The sequence below is a fragment of the Pinus tabuliformis genome, chromosome 2_2 (assembly GCF_031772625.1).
Source record: "Pinus tabuliformis cultivar Carrire ecotype Pingquan chromosome 2_2, CPIR1, whole genome shotgun sequence".
In the NCBI taxonomy this organism is placed as follows: domain Eukaryota; kingdom Viridiplantae; phylum Streptophyta; class Pinopsida; order Pinales; family Pinaceae; genus Pinus; species Pinus tabuliformis.
In genome coordinates, this window is record NC_142300.1 from 415,239,965 (window position 1) to 415,250,222 (window position 10,258).

At 36.3% G+C, this 10,258-nt stretch overlaps 1 protein-coding gene across 1 annotated transcript; it reads right to left on the reverse strand.

Moving 5' to 3' along the window:
• Positions 1 to 6,285: 6,285 nt before the first annotated feature.
• LOC149193025 (thioredoxin H-type-like) lies at positions 6,286 to 9,995 on the reverse strand. The gene is made up of 3 exons (XM_089404763.1): positions 9,822 to 9,995; positions 6,970 to 7,092; positions 6,286 to 6,615 (listed from the first exon to the last, which is right to left on the reverse strand). The coding sequence occupies exons 1-3, from the start codon at positions 9,903 to 9,905 to the stop codon at positions 6,460 to 6,462; spliced, it is 363 nt and encodes a 120-aa protein (XP_089260889.1). The 5' UTR covers positions 9,906 to 9,995; the 3' UTR covers positions 6,286 to 6,459.
• Positions 9,996 to 10,258: the final 263 nt, after the last annotated feature.

Consider the following 10,258-nt stretch of genomic DNA (forward strand, 5'->3'; position numbering starts at 1 on the left):
CATTGTTGGGAACGGGACCCCCCAAAGGGCAATGTTGGGTCTAAAAGCCCATATTTTGGTCAAATTTTGTAAGAAACTTGTAAAAACTCCGCATTTTTTGGTCGCGGAGCGTGTAGGTGTTATAAGTCATAAAGGGTTGTCTGCCCTTAGTTTTGTAAAGTAAAGTCAGTTGTAAGAGATCTTCCCATGGTCAGCAGACCATGGGATTTTATAAAAAGAGCTAAGCTCTAAGTAGTTTTAGAAACACAAGACAAGATAAGAGAGTGGTACCTCTGAAGTAAGAAGTCTAAGTTTCGGGTCATGGCGTAGGTAGAGGCTCTGCAACTGAGTGCGCAGAGGCCTAGGGTGGAAGTCCACAACTGAGTGTGCGGACCCTTGCAGCGGTGTGTGCAGGGTGGACAGAGTCTGTAATCACTTGGAAGAGATTCGAAGTATTCTGCAATTTCTGTGTCTTTGTTCCGATTAATGCATCTTGTCATTTTATGTATGAATTTCCTTTATAATGCTTATATGATGCGCGAATGTGTATAATTATGTTGGATAACTGAATGCATGTAAGAATACCTATTTACAAGGTGCTAATTGTGAATATCTAATAAGATATGTAAGAATCTCAAGGTAACTTGGCAATCTGAGCAATACGTTGCCTTAGCAGTGCGAAAGCATATAAATCGAAGGACAGGGTTGAGCGAAGGTCAGTTGTACCCTTTCGCGGAGGTATTGAAGGACAGAATAGAGGGCTCTTTTGGCAAGCCCTAGAACAAAGAGACCTGTGTGAAGGCAGGAATAAAGGGAATAAAACGTCATGGTGCGGAAACTTGGTTCCAGCATCCCCCCATACTGCTTCGGGTGAGACTTCACTCTGCGCTTCACAGGCTGATGCCAAAAGGGCCAGTAATGTAGGGATTTGTTTGGCTAATTAATGTTGAACATGGGTCTAGCCCCTATAAGCCAACAAATGGTTCCGTTGTCAGGACCAGAATCCGCATAAGAGATGTGTGATGTCATATCACTGAAATCCAACTGAGAAAGAGATTAGACACTGGTTGGATAGGAAGATCCATGAATTCGCGGCGTAGGAGAATAAAAACCCGCAACTGACAAAGGAACAGTGGCTGGACAGGTATCTGTGTATAGAGATCCACGACATCTTTTTTTTCTCCTTCCCGATTGAGCTATACGAGTGGATCGCAAAGCTAACAGATAGCCAAGGAAGGTGGAAACTTGACGGTCCTATTGTGTGGACCCCGGAGCTAGTGCAAAGGTTGGAAGCATCAGAGGATAAGATCACACACGATGTCGATCACTAGCTCAATCGCGTCATAGGAGGATTTGTAACTGAATTTGTGGTCGACACCTCAGTCAGCTACAGCGAAGCAGAGCGGCGTTTTTTCAAAGGATCGTGAGGTAAGTACATGAAATCTTTGAATACCTAGATTAAAATGTTATTGTGCAAAAAACGGGTCATGCAGCTACCTTTATGTTTAGTGGTATGCGAAGCGGTAAAACTTACAAAAACGAAGGAAAAAAGGGTCCTAAATATAGTTCATTGATTACACCTCCGCGAGGTGACAAAGGGGGAATAACACAGGTTTCTCTGCAAAGTGTTATTCAGTTAATAAGGCAAGGATTCCCGCGAATACCACCTCCACCTACACCACCTCCAACTTGACCACCATCACCTGCGACTTCACCCGTATCACCTCCACCTCCACCGCAATTTAGTATGGAAAATTCAGTGAAGCTGCCATTGTTCAAAGGCTTGGGGAATGAGGACCTGAACCAATTCTGGTTTGTTGTAAAAGCCTTATGGGAAGCTCAGGGCATTACAAATGATAACATCAAGAACGCGACATTGGTTAGTGCTCTGCAGCATCGCGCACTAACCTTGTATATCAAGTACGCTAATGATAACTCGAATGCTAGAGTGGCATACATCTAGATAGCACTGATGATCCAAGTGGATCTTCAGACACAATGGCATGAAAAAGCTCAAAATTCAAATTGGTAGAAAAGCAAGTATCTTGACATCAAATCTAAGTTCTCGTCGCCCTGATTCCAGCGGTGCAAACAACACTCCAATTCGACTCCGGATGATGAAATTATCACCAAAAGACTCTGCCTTTGTTCCTTTGGAAAAGGAGGCATTTTCTATAAAAAAATGGATTTAAAGCCTTTAAAAGGAAAATCACAATCGGAGAAGTCAAAAGGCAGGCTTAAGGCAAGGGTGAAGGAACCCCTGATTAGCGATCTCTGACTAATCGTCATCGGGGCAAGCAATCGGCGATAGGACTTTAGAATCAGCTACTTAAGGCAGGCATCGGTGATCGGAGGAGCAAAAGGCATCGACCCCGCCGATTCGATACGCAAGGTGCGATATCGGAGCTTTATATCGGAGGTATAAAATTTGGGTATTGCACTTGATACACCTGAAGTAGTAACTAAGTACATTGGATCGCTACATAGTTACATTAGGAATTCATTATTGTTTTTTGAACCAACCACTATTGACTCAGCCAACGCAAAGGCAATTCATATTGAGAACAGGGGCAAAAATGAAAGAGATGATCATTCCAAAAAACCACGGTTCAAACCTCCCAATGGAAAATCTAAAGTGGAATGGAAAGGAAAGGAGAAGAAAATGGCAGCGACCAAGAAAGATGAAGGGGAAAGGCTGTATTGCAATCACTGCAAAAAGGAAGGTCATGATGATGATCACTTTTGGAAAATGCATCCAGAAAAGCAACCAAAGAAGTATGGAGGAAAAGGAAAGCAAGATAAACTAACATGAACGTACATAGATCACCTTTTCTAGGAACTTCCTCGGTGAGTCAAGCACTAGTTCTTCATCCCCAAGGCAACATCTAGTGTTGCATTGGCACTCATAGATACTTGAGTGTCTCTTTCTCTAGGCTAGTAGATTCATCAATCCACAAGTTTTCCAGTGGTTTCCTCAGCGTTATGCAAGCCACTGCTCTGTGATATTTGCTAGCAAGTCCTTTTGGGTTTCTCAGTTGGCTATCAACAAAGTGTTCTCCTTTGAATGCTATTTTCACAACCAGTCCTCTCAATCCCATAATGCTTTATTTCTTACTACTCCACTATGCTTGAACGAATGAACACTTTATGTTTTCACAGAGCTTTTTTTTTCAATATCCACCTCTCATTGTGGTTCTAACTCACTAAGGATATTTTATCCTCGTCCTTTCAATGAGAAAAAATTTCTCCCTTCGTGGTCTACGTGAACCCCCTTTCTTGGACAATGCAACCCATCCTCTCATTTAATTTTTTTCCTTTTTTTCTAGTAGTTTTTGCCCAACGAAAACATGGACATGTCTTTGTTGTCAGTTGAATTAATAACACGGCCAACTCCATTAAACACAACAATGAGTTTCCCTTACTAGCATTTAAAACAACCAAATTTCTCAAGCAATCACCTTCCCCATGTTCCTAAAATATGTGTCCCTTTCTTTCAACAAGTTAATTGTGGCTAAATAATTACAAGGAATATTTACAATGCTTACTAGAGGGAATTCGCAAAATGGGTATGTCACAGAATACTTTCATCTTTGTTGTATAAATTTATTGTTGCACATCCTTCACATGCATAGACTCACAAGCCTACATATCATATGTACACATTCATTACAACTTAGTGATTAATCCAAGGGTAGTATATGTCATGTTAATAAATAAACCCTAGAATGCACAACCAAGTTCATTTACTTGAGTGAACACACTCCTTCATGATGCACCTTCAAAACAAAGAATACTTTCATCTTTTTTGTATAAATTTATTGTTGCACATCCTTGGCATGATATTGACAATGGAGTTGGGGCTCTCTGAGAGAGAGATCAAATCAGAGATGATGCAGATGAGAATGTCCCTATATGACTAGGTATGTTATGTGAATCTAATATCAAACTACAATTCCTCATCTATTGTGTTCTTCCATGTAACGTGATGGATAGGGGATCTAAGAGACAAAGGTACTATTGATGCAATATAAGAGGATCAATGCCACGCTTATGGTGTTTTCCTTCCTGCTTCTCACAAATTGCTTGTAACGATTGAGGTTAATTTTGATGAGATTGTTTTTGTCTTTGCCTTATTAAAAAGGATGTAGATCTGAGATTTTGTTTCTATGGAAAGCATTGATATTTTCTCATGGATCACTACCATGGAGCTTGAATTCCACATTTTCAATGGAAAGCTACCATGGCATCATTAAGCCCTTGAGACTAAAGGAGCCCTAATACCATGTTGGGAAATAAAACACGCAATAAGGCAAGAGATAGGACATAAGTGAAACCACCTCATTTACTCTCACATATTATGGCTTAGGTGCACATGCAAAAGGACTTTTCAAACTTCGATGGACAAGTGTTGATAGGCCATTATGATGATTGTACATGAAAATAAGGGTGGAGGGATGAGGGCCTTTACTCATTTATCCTAACTAGAGTTCACCACTGCACCTCCCCTAAGAAGTAATCCATATCTTCAACAAATGATGAAGATGTGTGAGCAACATCTTGAAAATGCCATGCAAACAATTCATAAGCTAAAATAGGAGCTTACTAGATTTCATGAGAAACACGAGAGGTTAGTTCCTTCTATGTTTTTCATAGGTTTTCTATGTCTCTTCCTCCTTTCTTAGTTAGACCTGAGCTTCCTCAAGGCTAAGGGTAGTGATAAGCAGCGATTATCATTAGACAAGCCCATATATTCCTAGACAACTCTTGAATTATCTTGAATATCATGCCCATTCACCTCTTCCTATCTTGGATATCATGCACATTCACCTCTTCTTTAGTGGCCAAAGGTAAGAGGAAGCACAAATAGGTGAGACATGCAATGTAAAGGGGAAGGCTTAAGCTTGCAAACCCAAGCCAAATTGGAGGCCATGAATGCAATAGAGAGAGATACCATGAAAGGTTCTCTACCTCATTACAAGTATATAAGCAACCATATTTAGCCAAATGATAATTATTGGACTACTTCCAATCCAAAAATTTACTTAAGAAAAGAACCATTACAAATATACAAGGAATCATATTTAGCAAATGACAAAATATGACATGTAAAATAGAACAAACAAAAAAACATTTGTAATTGATTAACTTCAATTAAATTAAAAGAAAAAGATGAAAAAAAAAAACAAGAAACAAAAACAAATACCATTTATAGTTGACTACCTTCCATTAAATAAAAAAGGAACATTACACAATTCGTTCAAAAACATAAATTTGTCCTCCTTTGAAATATTAAAATAAATAACATAATTTGTCAAAAACATAATTGTCCTCTTTGAACTTGTTCTCTTTTGAAGTATTAAAAAAAAACAAAAATCAACACACAATTTGCCAACAAACATAAAGTTGTCTTCCTTTGAATTTCTCTTCTTTGAAATATTAAAAATAAACATAAAAGTCAACTCCTAGTAATAAGATAATATAACATCAAGTCATACTCACAAATAACAAATAATAAAATAAAGCATAAAATTTAATATAACAGAGTCCTCCTCACAGATAACAAAAACTAAAATAGAGCATAAAAGTACTTTATAGAATAAAGAAAAAGACTTGCAACTCCCACATATATGGTTTCAATTAAAAAACAAAAAACTTAAAGATATAAAATTATTTTTAAATAGTTATGAAATCCTTTATCACATATATCTGATTCTAATAAGAATAAGTTTCAAATAGGAAAAGATCAGTTTCAAACAAGAATCAAGACAACAACTCCAACATAAGTTATCTGATTCTAATAAGAATCCATTTCTAAAAGGAAAAGACTCGAGAACTCTACAACATATATCTGATTTTAAAAATTATCAGTTTGAGAAAAAGGAACTGTTTTAGAATCAATTAGAAAAAGGGGAAATGTTTTAGGATAGAAGATCAGGTTTTTTAATTTAAAAAGGTTGAAAATTTATATTTTTTTTAATTATGTATAATATTTAATTTTCTCAACTTTATCATTAAATTAAAATTATTTTAAATCAATTAAATTAAAACTATTTTAAAATAAATTATTTTTTAATATACATTTTTAATATAAATATTTTTTTTGATACTTATAATATTTAATCTTTACTAACTTTGTTATTAAATTCAAATATTTTAAAATAAATTATCCAGAAATCCCAGATTAAAAATTGATGCTTTTTATTTAAAAATTGATGCTTTTTATTTAAGTGTTGATAATGTTTACAAAACATGTACATCATAATATGAAAATGTTACCATTGATCTGGGCCTCAGGGTAACAACGCCTTTAACCATTGATATTTAATACGAGTATAAAAAGCTAATAGCTATGTGTACAATACGTGGGTAAATACAGAGGGCAATATGATCTTTTAGCCAATTTCAACCTTGGCAGTACATCCACACCGGTAGTAGTTTTAATTCAAAAGCAATACTGACATATAGCATATCAAAATAGCGCTAGGCTTCAGTAACAAGGGCTTCTAGTGTAGCAAGAGCTGCTACTTTTCTTTCCAGTTCAGCCTTATTTGCACCCACGAACTTATCCACAGCCTTTCCATCCTTAATAAAGATAAATGTAGGCATGGCCTCCACGTCCCACTCTTGAGCTACATCCTGCAAAATCATAAAAGCTTTCATGAATCTGGAATCTGCAATACTCAGAAAAGCTTTCATTAATCTGGACTCTGCTCTATATTGATTCATTTGATTCATTTTTAATTTACGAACTTGTCATGAAATTCTCCTAGAAATACTAAAAACAAACGTGCCAGGTAACACATCTGATTTGGTTTAAACAATCATTCCTCGTTTCCCTTCTTCCTGTCATAAAATTCTTCGGTATCTCTTACCAAAGGAAAGAGAACAACAAATTTGGGAAAGAGAAAATCACAGACAAAAGTATTCTATTTCAAATATCTATCCAAGTTCCAACCAATACTTTAGAGGGTAGTGATTAAATGACTGTACCTTCAATTCGTCCACATCGACCTTCAAGAAAAAAATTTCTGAGAATTTCTTCGACAATTCCACGAACACTGGACTGATGATTCGACAAGGTCCACACCACGTAGCAGTGAAATCAACCACCACCTGAACACAGCAAACGATAAGCACTATTTCCAGTAAGTCCACATATATATAACAGCACCTACACCTGCAGTGCAAATATAAGAATGGTTCTAAAAAGTCCATATACATATACCAGTAGTTAGGTCCAGAGTAATCAGCAAATAAAATAGAATAAACCACATGTAATTTCAACAAAGAAGCTAAACACCCGGATTGAAGCTAAGGCTTAAGAAAAAGACTAATTGATCGGAAAAAAACTGATTGATAGGACAAAAAACTGAATGAAGCTATAGCTTAGGGAAAGAAAAAACTAAGTCATAAAACATTCTTTTGCCAAAAATCTCTTGAGCCTTAATTGTTATCCTCCTATAATTCACAATAACTTATACTTCTTTAAGGTAATTCTAGCCAACCCTACAAGACCAAAGGAAATTTGATCCTTTTAATTGATAACCAGGGGATTTCTTTAACAAAGGAAAGATTTAAGGGAGACATTTAAATGAACATGTGATGTTTCAAAATAAATAAAAGAAAACTTGTAATTAGCCTAGACGGAGTTCCAGGCAGAAAACTCACACTATATTTGGGAGAACCATGTTAAGGAACCTATAAGAAACCAAGTTTTCAGTGTCAGCTTCTATTTATTGGTAAGTATACCCCATTTGTTAAGTTCGACATCAGAAAATAAAACTACGTTGTAATGTCCTAGGATTGTCCTAGGATTGGCAAACTAATTGTAATGTCAGAGTAGTTTCTTCAGAGTAACGGCTAAGGCTGAGAGATAATGGAAGTCAACACCGGATCCGGATCCTTTAGATTAACAAGACCCTAAGCTTAACACCGGATCCGGATCCTTCAGCTTAACAGAACTCTAAGCTTAAGAGAATGGTAGCTAACATTAGACCCTCCGATTTTGAAGGAGATCTGGGTGTTTAAACTTTAAATGTGTTTGACAATGCCAAGCTAGCGGTCACTATTAGACCCTCGCATTTTGGAGGAAATTTTGAATATAAATGACCATGCCAAATTAATCCCTCGGATTTTGAAGAAGATCTTGGTGTTTAAATGTATTCAACTCTGCCACGTTAGTGGCCCCATTCGACCGTCCAAAATATTAGACCCTCTGCTTTTGGAGGAAATTTTGAATGTGGTTGACTATACCAAGTTAGTACCTCCGATTTTAAAGCAGATCTTGGTGTTTAAATGTGTTTGACTAGGTCAAGTGGCTACCTACCATTCAACCCTTTGATTTTGGAGGAAATTTTGGTGTTTAAATGCATTTCACAAGTTAATATCATCTCATTTGTATTATCAGATTAATTATACAAAATTAGTATATAATATTAAGAATGTAGTCTCCACAGGTCTCATGTTCCAAACCCAAATAAAACTCTATGTTTCAATCTCAAACAAAACTATATATACATATATGCCTGTGAGCTGAGCCAACACCATTTCTTCAATTAACATATATATATATAAATATATAATTATTATATGTCTCATGTTCCAATCGCAAATAAGACTATGTATATTTCAATCCCAAACAAAACTATATATACCTATGAGGTAAGGCAGGCACCATTTCTTCAATTAAAAAAATTTACGTTATATTTAATGACTATAAAGCCTGGGAATTTATTGTTAGAGACAATCTTGAATGAAAAATTGAGACAACAAAGAATCTAACATCACATATCCCCAGTGACCATACACCACATGTAACATCGATGCATAAACTTCATGATCACGCAATCGCCCTTCCTCATTTCCGACAAACTGTATATCTAAACAGTCCTCTCAACAGACTGTACATGTATGCCTAATCTAAAACCACATCCCCTTTACATATCGAACTTCAAATCCCCTTTACAATCGAACTTCAAATCACGATAGATGTTTCGTTTCCAAAAGTGAACTGCCCTTCATAAAATCGTTGGAGGTAAAGATAACAAAGCCTCTTTTCTGCTCTATGCAACCCAGCCCGGAATCCCATTAGCTGTAAACGACGGCCCCCACAGTTCTTTTCCCTAAGATTAAAGAAAAATAAAACTTTTCATAAAAGAAGTGTATTCTAACTCGCCACAGCCCGGAACCCCAATAGCAGTAAACCAGGCTAACAGTGCTTTTCCCTAAAATAAAAAACACAAAAATAAATAAAACAAAAATTTCCATAGAAGAGTTCCGCCCTAACGCAACCTAGCCGGAACCTCCCTATTCCCAAACCACGGCCTAACAGTTCTTTTCTTTAAAAAATAGAAAAATTAACAGATTGGAATTACGTAAAACCTTTCTACCAAAATTAAATTTTCCCAAAAAAATTAAGCAAAAGTCAATTTGCAAATTCACTACCATAATCTTCAACCATATGAAATATCATGTGATTTAGGTTGAAAAATCTCTCATAAAAAATCTCGAATCATATAAAATATCATATAATTTACACAAAAAAATCTCTCATAACCAAAATTCCTGTCTGCGATAATAAAACAATAAAACAACTGAAAAACACACATATTTCCCTAAAACAAACGACAACCCAATTTGCAAATTCACCACCATGATCTTCACTAAAAATATTGAAATAAGAATAATCCTATTTGCGATATTAAAACACACAGAATTACCTAAATCGAACGAGCAACCCACCAGGGTTCGATTCCAGGAGCATAAACACAGAGCGCACTAACAAAATTTACCGAAAAAGGAAAAACAAAGAAACGCTGCGAACACTGGAAATGAAAAATTACCAGGCGTTTAGTATCGATGGCCTCCTGTAACTTGGAGCGCCATGCCTCTGTAGAGTGACATGCAAACACGTTTCCCTCCGCCATCTCTTCTTCTTCTGCTTCTCAACACAGTTCCTCGCTTCTCAACTCTTCTGATTTTCTTCTGAATCTTCGTGTGCAGTGCTCAATTGCTCTCAGGGTGATTTATAGCGCGCGCGACCGTCCAAACAACAAAATTATTAAATATAAAACACCATTTACCAACTTAATAATTGACTTCATTTTAGGAAGAAGAAAAAAATGAAATGTTATAACCCACCAGTAATTGCTATCCACGTGGAGTGAATGACGTATTGGATGACCTATTTAGATGGTCGTGGTGTGAACCCAACTATTCTATATTAATTCATTTAAACTAAACTTCTCGAAGTACTTTTGTGAATTCAGCTATATTATGT

Bases quoted from the DNA above. Each gene is read 5' to 3' on its own strand.
- LOC149193025 (XM_089404763.1), bottom strand. From the start codon at position 9,905: ATGGCGGAGGGAAACGTGTTTGCATGTCACTCTACAGAGGCATGGCGC. The intron at 7,093-9,821 runs GTAATTTTTCAT...TGCTGTGTTCAG, and splicing joins CCATCGATACTAAACGCCTG to GTGGTGGTTGATTTCACTGC. The intron at 6,616-6,969 runs GTACAGTCATTT...ATGATTTTGCAG, and splicing joins TCGATGTGGACGAATTGAAG to GATGTAGCTCAAGAGTGGGA.